The sequence below is a fragment of the Delphinus delphis genome, chromosome 11 (assembly GCF_949987515.2).
Source record: "Delphinus delphis chromosome 11, mDelDel1.2, whole genome shotgun sequence".
Classification (NCBI taxonomy): Eukaryota; Metazoa; Chordata; class Mammalia; order Artiodactyla; family Delphinidae; genus Delphinus; species Delphinus delphis.
In genome coordinates, this window is record NC_082693.1 from 42230279 (window position 1) to 42240097 (window position 9819).

At 51.9% G+C, this 9819-nt stretch overlaps 2 protein-coding genes across 2 annotated transcripts; both read left to right on the forward strand.

The window, feature by feature from the left end:
• Window positions 1–341: 341 nt before the first annotated feature.
• On the forward strand, window positions 342–3689 carry PFDN5 (prefoldin subunit 5). The gene is made up of 6 exons (XM_060026243.1): window positions 342–499; window positions 707–809; window positions 1118–1149; window positions 2209–2283; window positions 2382–2487; window positions 3486–3689. The coding sequence occupies exons 1-6, from the start codon at window positions 428–430 to the stop codon at window positions 3560–3562; spliced, it is 465 nt and encodes a 154-aa protein (XP_059882226.1). The 5' UTR covers window positions 342–427; the 3' UTR covers window positions 3563–3689.
• Window positions 3690–3953: 264 nt separating this feature from the next.
• On the forward strand, window positions 3954–9718 carry MYG1 (MYG1 exonuclease). The gene is made up of 7 exons (XM_060024865.1): window positions 3954–4195; window positions 4373–4485; window positions 6495–6654; window positions 8640–8792; window positions 8928–9050; window positions 9168–9349; window positions 9502–9718. Exons 1-7 carry the CDS (start codon window positions 3977–3979, stop codon window positions 9698–9700), a joined length of 1149 nt encoding a protein of 382 aa, XP_059880848.1. The 5' UTR covers window positions 3954–3976; the 3' UTR covers window positions 9701–9718.
• The last annotated feature ends 101 nt before the right edge of the window (window positions 9719–9819 follow it).

Sequence of the window (9819 nt, forward strand, 5' to 3'; positions counted from 1 at the left end):
CTCCACCGCCAGACTCCCGCTTCCTCTGCCCAAAGCATTCCTTTCACAGTGCTACTCCCCCCGACTCGGAGAACTTCACAGGCTTCCTCCTTGCCTGTTGTCACTAGATTTATACCACCTACGTGGAGTAGCATACATTGCTTTACAACGCTGTGGTTATGGTTAGGTTCCTTGAGCGTAGGAATCCTGTTTGCTACAACTTGACTACGCTAGGCTTGGGACGTTGTGAGAAAATAAAGTGCCTCTACCCTTTCTCTTCCAATGGGAGTCACAGAGACTAACCAGCCTTTCCTTCCCTTCCGGGACGGAGGACCATAGAGACGTCTGGCGCAGCGAGGCCTCCCGATGCAGCCATCGAGATGCACAGAGGATGGCTAGAGCGTTGCTCGCCCGGCCGGCTTCAGCTTCATAAGTCGTCCTTCCCAGCATGGCGCAGTCGGTTAATATCACCGAGCTGACTCTGCCGCAGCTAGAAATGCTCAAGAACCAGCTGGACCAGGTGGGGATGGGCCCCAGAGACACCGCTTTGCCGCGTCACATCCCTCCCCACCACGGGTACTCCCTCACCCCACTCCATTCCTCCCCAGCTGGGGAGGCTTCCCTTCCCAGGCGAAACCGCCACGCGGTGCCAGGACCCGCCCCTTCTCCGGCTGTGCCCCCTTCTCCCGCCAGCCCTCACACTGACCCTTATTCCCATCCTCTGTAGGAAGTGGAGTTCTTGTCCACGTCCATTGCCCAGCTCAAGGTGGTACAGACCAAGTATGTGGAAGCCAAGGACTGTCTGAACGTGCTGAACAAAAGCAACGAGGGTACGGGGTAGGCGTGTGAAGGCAACCTGGGGGATGTTGCGAGCCGGCTTCTCTCTTCCCGCCTCCTAATTCAGTTTTCCTTACGAGACGAGAGAGCAGTCCATTATGTATTGTATACTGCTACGGGAGCCCTTTGCATGTTGCTTACCCAGAATTGAAATGTCCAGGACATTCTTCTGCTCCTGTTTTCCCTATTTCCGTCCTTTTTGTACAGTCTCTAGGTGCTGTGCCGTGTTGAAACTCCCTTTAATGTCTAAACGTTGGAGCTGCCAACCTCCCCCACTTGTTTGTCTTAATTGCTTTCACAGGGAAAGAATTACTGGTCCCACTGACGAGTTCTGTATCCTTTCTGCAGGAACTGCTACCCTGCCCTCGCCTTTTCTCCTCACATCTAACCTGCCAAGAAGGACGGGAGGTTTTAATTACTCCAGAGTGCTCAGATGGTTCTGAGAGTACTATTATACACGCTTCCTAGCTCTGCTCTCTAACCCGGGGCCAGCATCCAGCTAATGCTTCGTGAGCACCCAGGTGTATGTAGAATTGAGGTGTGATTATTTCCCTTTGCTGTTTGAGGATATAACCTAATAGGGAAGTAAAACTGGTGGTTTACAGTTCTACTAATAACTTAGAAAACATAAGCAATTAGAAGAGAGGATACAGAAACAAGGGTGTTGGTTCTGTTTATTAATCCTCAATTTTAGTTCAACTGTGGCTCTTATTCCTAAACTGTTGTTACTAAGAAACCTGGATTGTGTCTACCTGTTGAATGTTTTACTTGAGTGAGTAAGTTATGACAATAGGCACCTGTAAACTGTACCAGAGAACTGACAGGCTGAAAGGGAAACACAGGAATAGCAGTGTAGTAGGGATTGCTTAAATAATGAACATTAAATTCATCAGGAATTAGCTAATTCATGTTTGGGAGTGTTAAAGGGAAAGTGAGGCTGCCTTTTCACTCAACTACTCAACAGCAACAGGAAAAAAATCACTCTAGTCTTTCTGGAAGGGCTAATGGGAAGAATTGTAAGAACTGCTTGGAAGGTGGCAGATGGGATGAGGGCAAGATCAGCATATGTGATTTTCTCCATAAGGAACCAACTTCCCTGTCTCTCTGCATTTGGAGTTTGTAGGCCTCCAGATTATTTGGTCCTTGGGCCTTATAGCTTTTTATTTTTAAATTTTTGTGGCTGCACCCTGAGGCTTGCCAGATCTTAGTTCCCCAACCAGGAATCAAACCTGGGCCCCGGCAGTGAAAGTGCCAAGTCCTAACCACTGGACCGCCAGGGAATTCCTGCCTTCTAGCTTTTTAGAAAGAAGGGCGTTAGGAGGTCAAGCACACTAGCTGACAGGGAATCATGACTCATGCTGGGCTAGTTTTCCCTTAATCCTTGCTTCTCAGATGTATGTCCCTGGGAAGCTGCATGATGTGGAACATGTGCTCATCGATGTGGGAACTGGCTACTATGTAGAGAAGGTGAGTGGAAGGAAGCATGTGGATGCCCCTCTGAAGGGGAGTTCTAGAGTGCAGAATGGGGTCTCCTCTTAACCCCTCATTCACCTCTGACCTTGCAGACGGCTGAGGATGCTAGGGACTTCTTCAAGAGGAAGATAGACTTTCTCACCAAGCAAATGGAGAAAATCCAGCCAGCTCTGCAGGAGAAGCATGCCATGAAACAGGGTAAGCTTGGCCTTGGGCACCTCTTTGAACCCTTTCTACGGCCATAATAAACAGGGATTGCACTGTGATCCATGGGGATGTCCCCTTTGCTGGATTAAAACCATGGTTTTCTCTTTGGCATCTTGATGTGTTATTCTTTAGATTCTGTGCAATATATACCCACTATTTATAGATTCCTGGGTTCCGTGCTTGAGAAATTTACAGAAAGGGAATCATGTCTTTGTTTTTGTGTTTGAGTTCCTATTTAGTGTGGATGGGATGAGGGAGAAGATGCATGTAAATGAACACCCGGCGAAGAAATACAGCCCTAACTAGCTATGCTAGCAATTACAGCCCTGGCTGCACATTAAGAATCACCCAGAGAGTTTAAAAAGAGAACCTGGGCCCACTCCAAACCAACTGCAGTTGACCCTTGAACAGTGTGCGGGTTAGGGGTGCCAACCCTTGGTGAAGTAGAAGGAAATCGGCATATAACTTTACAGTCTGCCGTCCATATCCTCCGTTCCGCATTGCACATTCAACCAGTCGTGGATCATGTAGTACTGTAGAATTTACCATTGAAAAAAAAAAAACCCCGAATAAGTGGACCTGCACAGTTCAAACCCCTGTTGTTCAAGGATCAACCGTAAGTCAATGGGGGGGCGGGGGTGGCAGGGATTCCAGGGAACAATGTTTTTTTAAAAGCTCCCCAGGTGATTCTGTTATACAGTCAGGATTGAGAACCACTGTTCTAAAGGCAGACATCTTTTCCACGTTATTTTCTGGTTATATCTGACTCATTTGAATACTGTATTTTGTTCATTTTTATATCCCAGTGGTTTTCATATTTACTGACACATTTTAGACTCTAAATTTGTGTTGTGTGTGCCCTCCACAGTGGATCACTGTGTTAAAAGTTTTATTAACTGTAGTTGGTTGTCTCCCTGTCACTTTTCCTTAACTCTGGGTTCTCCCCTTTAGTTCCTGACCAGGGTCTGACTCTTCTTTTTTCCCCACAGCTGTCATGGAGATGATGAGCCAGAAAATTCAGCAGCTCACAGCCCTGGGAGCACCTCAGGCTACCGCCAAGGCCTGAGAGCTTGTTTCAGAAATCGGACATAGGGCGCCTGCTTCAGGGGCCTGGGACTTTGTGGGCGTGGTTTCCTGCAATGCGGGAAGAGGAGGGTCTTGTGTTTAATGCTAATAAATGCGCCAGCTGGGCAGAGTGTTGGTCTTTTCTTGCATTAGGCAAGGGACTGGTGATGAGATGGGAGGGCGGTGGTGAGAGGGTTTGCCCCTCCCGGAGCCTGATAAGCAGGGGTGATACAGTGCTCATCTTGGAGGCTCCACCCGGGGCCCTTCGAGGAGCGGGGGGTCGAAATTCTGTGCCGGGCGGCGCGCCCTCCCTTTGCGGCCGGTTGTCGTGGAAACGGCCGGCAAGAGGAAGTGGGGGCTGCCCGGGCGCTTTCTCTTCCGGGTCGGCCTCCTGCCTCCCCACAGGGGAAGCTGCATGGGTCACCGCTTCCTGCGCGGTTCTCTACCTCTGCTGCTGCTGCTGCCGCCACCCCGCCGAAGCCCGCATCTCAAGCGCAGCCTGGAGTCCGTCCCACTCTCCAAACGACCCCGCAGCCACCTCATGGCCCCGCCCCGAATCGGGACGCACAACGGCACTTTCCACTGCGATGAGGCGCTGGCGTGCGCGTTGCTGCGCCTCCTGCCCGAGTACCGGGTACGGGCAGCGCAAACTGACCGGGGGGCTGCCGGCGAGTCTCCGGGGCAAATCGCGTCCCCCTAACGGGGTCCCGCCCGAGAAACCCTCCTCCCCTCCCCGGCTCCCTGGAAGCCCAACATTAATCCCCTACCCGTGCGACCCCGGCAGCCTCTTCACCTCCTGTGTCCCCTGCAGGATGCAGAGATTGTGCGGACCCGGGACCCCGAGAAACTGGCTTCTTGTGACATCGTGGTAGACGTGGGTGGCGAGTACGACCCTCAGAGACACCGATATGACCATCACCAGAGGTGGGTTCCCACTACCATTTCTTTAAGTTTCCTTGACTCTTCTCAGTGCTCCAGTCTACTGCCGTGGTCCGCGTCAGCGAAGGGAACCGCCTCATCCTGGAAAGCAAACTCTTGAGCCCCATGGGACTACCGTCTTCCGTGCTTCCAGCTCTCCACCTGCTCTGCACCCATCTAGCTGGCCTTGATGGGGGCCTCTCTTGGCCCGGGTCAGTCCCTGGACCCCTTCCAACTCACCTCCTTCTTTGGCTCAGTCAGGCTTTTCTCCCACCAGCCCCATCGTCACCCCAGTGAATACCCTAGCTGGGATTAATCCAGTCATGTGCCCTTGCTGCCCCACCTCAGACTGCTGGGCCCACACGATTGTGGTGGGTGGTGATAGTTGAGGTGTGTGTTGTCTTCCTTTGTCGTTGACACTCTTCCACTGGGAAATCAATCTTAATCCGAGGGTAGCCCATTATCCACAGTACCATTCCAGTCCTTCTCCCCTCTCCTCAAGCCCCTGCCTCATCAAACTACCTTAGTGAGTGATCCTGTCTCTTCCCTTTAAAGAAAGTCGAGCTTTTCTTGCATGGACAGCCTCAGTTTCTCACTCCTGAATAGCTCCCTTCTCCCAACTCAGGAGACATTGTTTCCTTCTGCTTGCCCCCTTTCCAGTGTATCATTTTATGCTCTGGGGCTTCACATGGCAGGGTTTCTAGTTCTTGCCTACAGCAAGAAACTCTGCTTAAGCATCTCCCATCTTGAAAACAAAGAAGGGAAAAAAAACCCAAACCCTACCTCATATACACCACGCTGTATAAAGTGGTTATTTCCGAGGTTTTATATTGTTTTAAGTCTGTTTCTCTCCCTCTCTCTCTCTCCTTCCCTCGCTATTTCTCTCCCTTTTTTTCCAAATACACGTATTACTTTCATAAATGATGTCGGGAGGGAATGCTCCCGGTATTTACAGCCTAATCTCTCACCCTCACTTCTCAGCCACTCTTCAGAAGAAGAGCTGACCCTGGCTGCACATTCCATTCATCCATCCTTTCATTTATTCATTCATTCAGCCAGTTCTCTCCCAGTCTCTCTACTGGAAATGCTTGTGGAAAGGGCACCAGTGACCTCAACACCAAGCTAAGGTTGCTGGTTGAGGGTCTCACCTTAACCTCTTTGTGGCACTTGACATTATTTAGGTTTTTTTTTTTTTTTGGCTGCACTGGGTCTTCGTTGCTGCACGCGGGCTTTCTCTAGTTGCAATGAGCAGGGGCTACTCTTCGTTGCGGTGCATGGGCTTCTCATTGCGGTGGCTTCTCTTGTTGAGGAGCACGGGCTCTAGGTGTGCAGGCTTCATTAGTTGTGGCTCGTGGGCTCTAGAGTGCAGGCTTAGTAGTTGTGGCGCATGGGCTTAGTTGCTCTGTGGCATGTGGGATCTTCCCGGACCAGGGCTCGAACCCGTGTCTCCTGCATTGGCAGGCGGACTCTTAACCACTGCACCACCAGGCAAGCCCCATGGGTGTTCATTTTATGTTTTATATTCCAGAAATGTTAAATATATTCTTTTATGTGTCAAACACTGCATAATTTTTTTAAAAAGTATATAAAATAGGCATTTCTTTCAGAAATGACCTGAATGCTCTCTTCCTGAACCCTTTCCTCCCTCTTGCCTTTTCCTTGTTTATAACTCGCTAGAGCATTCCCTTGGTTGTTTGTGCGTGTGTGTCCACCTTAGGTGGATGAACTTGAAGGCAGGGACAGGTCTTAGTTTTTTCATCTCTAATGTCTACAACACAAAGCCTGACATGTGGTAAGCATTTAGTTAACCATTGTCGAATGAATGCATGAATGGAGACTCCAAACTGATGTCCATGTTGACCCCTGAGGACAAGCCAAAGCCTTCCCAGCTGGGCTTTCTCCCGACTCCCATAGCGTTCCCCAGCCGCCTCACCCCACTGTGCCTGCACGTGCACACGACACTGGGGGTGAACCGGGGCAGCTCTGCCTTAGCCCCACCTCCCTGTGCTCCTCAGGTCTTTCACGGAGACCATGAGCTCCCTGTCCCCTGGGAAGCCGTGGCAGACCAAGCTGAGCAGTGCGGGACTCATCTATCTGCACTTCGGGCACAAGCTGCTGGCCCAGTTGCTGGTTACTAGCGAAGAGGACAGCGTGGTGGGCACCCTCTATGACAAGGTGGGGACTCGAGGACAGAGATGCCCCCCACATGCGTCTCCACCAGGCGGGCCGGAGTGGCACTCAGGATTGGGCTCGGGTCGGGGTTCCTGACCTGTACTGGCCCACTGCTCTCTCCCTCAGCCAGGCCCACCTTCTCACAGGGGAATGGTTAATCTCTTCCTGCCTCCATCCTGGGGTGCTTGTGAGAAGTGGATGAGGTAATGTATGGGGAAGGGCTTTCTTTGCATGACCTGACATACGTACGTTCTTCAACAAATTGGTAATAGAGGAGGCTGCTTATGTTTGGAAGCATATGGCTGAGGTTCTGGCTGCCCTGAAGGTGGAGGGCAGCATATCTCGGGCACCACCGTATTCACTGGAGGCACACTGAGTTGGGAAACTGGGAAGGGATTGATTATGAAAACCTCTTCAGGTTCCACCAGCGCCCCCTGCAGGCAGCTCAGCAGGTGCCTGTGGTTGGGGAAAGAACAGGGCTAGCGTCCCTGGTGTGCATGTTGGATCGATGATTCTGAGGACTCCTACTTGACCCCACTAATGTGAAGTTCACAGCAAGTCAAACTGCAGGTGCAGTCAACTCTGTTTTCTGCAGATAGGCTGTTGAGTTCAGTTCTCTGATCCAAAACTGAAGAAATATGAACGATAAATTGGAGCTTCTGGAATACTAAGGTTTTAGACTGCCTGGGTCAATTTTCCCTTCTACTGCTAAGGGTTTTCTAAGCAATTGAACTAAATTATGCCCAAGGTTTTTTTATTTTATTTATTTTTATTGAGGATAGTTGACGTACAATATTGTATGTTTCGGGTATAACTACATAGTGATTCACAATTTTTGAAGATTGTATTCCATTTATAGTTATTATAAAATATTGGCTGTATTCCCTGTGCCATACAGTATAGTATGTCCTTATAGCTTTTTTTTTTTTTTTTTTTGGCGGTACACAGGCCCCTCACTATCGTGGCCTCTCTGGTTGCGGAGCACAGGCTCTAGACGCGCAGGCTCAGCGGCCATGGCTCACGGGCCCAGACGCTCCGCGGCATGTGGGATCTTCCCAGACCGGGGCATGAACCCGTGTCCCCTGCATCGGCAGGCGGACTCTCAACCACTGCGCCACCAAGGAAGCCCCATCCTACCATTTCTTTAGCCTCAGGAGATGCAGCAGCTGCTGATGCCACGTGGCACATCATGGGCTTCCCTGGGACCACATCCCAGCCCTGATGTCTAGTCCAGTACTCATCTTCTTTGGCTGCGTTGGGTCTTTGTTGCTGCGCACAGGCTTTCTCTAGTTGCAGCAAGCAGGGGCTACTCTTCGTTGCAGTGCACGGGCTTCTCATTGCGGTAGCTTCTGTTGTTGTGGAGCACAGGCTCTAGGCACGCAGGCTTCAGTAGTTGTGGCACATGGGCTCAGTAGTTGTGGCTCGCAGGCTCTAGAGCGCAGGCGCAGTAGTTGTAGATCGTGGGCTTAGTTGCTCTACGGCATGTGGGATCCTCCCAGACCAGGGCTTGAACCTTGTCCCCTGCACTGGCAGGCGGATTCTTAACCACTGCACCACCAGGGGAGCCCTCCTCCTGTACCTCTTAACTGGATCAGTGAATAGCCTGCTCAGCTCACCTGGCGCTTTACACCCCCAGGCCATGAGGATCCACTCCCACAGAACCCCTCGTGGAACTCTAGACTTTTCCTTGTTCAGAAGGCAGCAGCCCCCTCCCCACACAGGCTGGCCTTGGCTCAGGCTTTGAGCGGTAGTAGAGCACTGGATTAGAAATCAGGTGATCTGAATTCCAGCCCCAGCACTGTATGCGCTCTGACCTTTAGCCAGCTGCTGAACTCCCCAATTCCCCCCTTCCTCATCCAGTTAATGTTGGGAGATCCTTGCAGGGCTGTAGTGAAGATTAAAGACAGTGTATGCACAAACTTTGAGGCCTATGAAGCTTTATGCAAATGGCAGGCGCCCTCCAGAGCATTTCTCCTGTGCTGCCTTAGATGTACGAGAACTTCGTGGAGGAGGTGGATGCGGTGGACAACGGGATCTCTCAGTGGGAGGAGGGAGAGCCTCGGTACGCAGTGACCACTACGCTGAGCGCCCGGGTTGCTCGGCTTAATCCCACCTGGAACCAGCCCAACCAAGACACTGAGGTGAGGACGACCGTGGGGAAGAGACCGTGAGGCACGTGAGAACCTCGGGAAAATGAGAGAGGCTGTCCCGTCAGGCCCTAGCAGAGTTAGCAGTTTGGGCCAGCACTGTGGTTCTAATTCCCATGTGATTCCCAGGCCGGATTCAAGCGTGCAATGGACCTGGTTCGAGAGGAGTTTCTGCAGAGACTAGACTTCTACCAGCACAGCTGGCTGCCAGCCCGGGCCCTGGTGGAAGAGGCCCTGGCCCAGCGGTTCCAGGTACTGGCCTGGGAGGAGGCACTGTGGCTCAGGTTAGTGATTCCTGGTGGGCTGCTGGCCAACAGGGGCTCCCACTCCTACCCTAAACCTTCTATCCCTGCTCCACTTCCTTTTCAGGTGGACCCAAGTGGGGAGATAATAGAACTGGTGAAGGGTGGATGCCCCTGGAAGGAGCACCTCTACCACCTGGAATCGGGGCTGTCCCCCCCGGGGACCATCGCCTTTGTTATCTACACGGACCAGGCTGGACAGTGGCGGGTACAGTGTGTGCCTAAGGAGCTGCATTCATTCCAGAGCAGGTGAGGCCCTAGGGGACCGCCCTGCAGCCCTTCAGGCCTGTTTCAACCCTATCAGAGGAGGAGGCCACTAACCTAGGCTTCTGCTCCCCCTCTCCCAGTTCCTCAAGGCCTCCATTTGCTGCCACCAACTCCCTCTTTCTGCTTACTCATAGGCTGCCCCTGCCAGAGCCATGGCGGGGTCTTCGGGATGCGGCCCTGGACCAGGTCAGTGGCATTCCTGGCTGTGTCTTTGTCCACACCAGTGGCTTCATTGGTGGGCACCGTACCCGAGAGGGTGCCCTGAGCATGGCCCGTGCCACCTTGGCCCAGCGCCCAGCACCTATGCCTCCCACAAATTCCCTAGTCCAATAAAATCTCTTCTGTCTCATACTGACGAAGTATTTCTCCATTACTGCCCTGTATCATTCTGGGAACTTGCTGAAACTTGGGAAAAGTACAACATCTGTTATGTGCCAGAGCCTGTGCTAGGT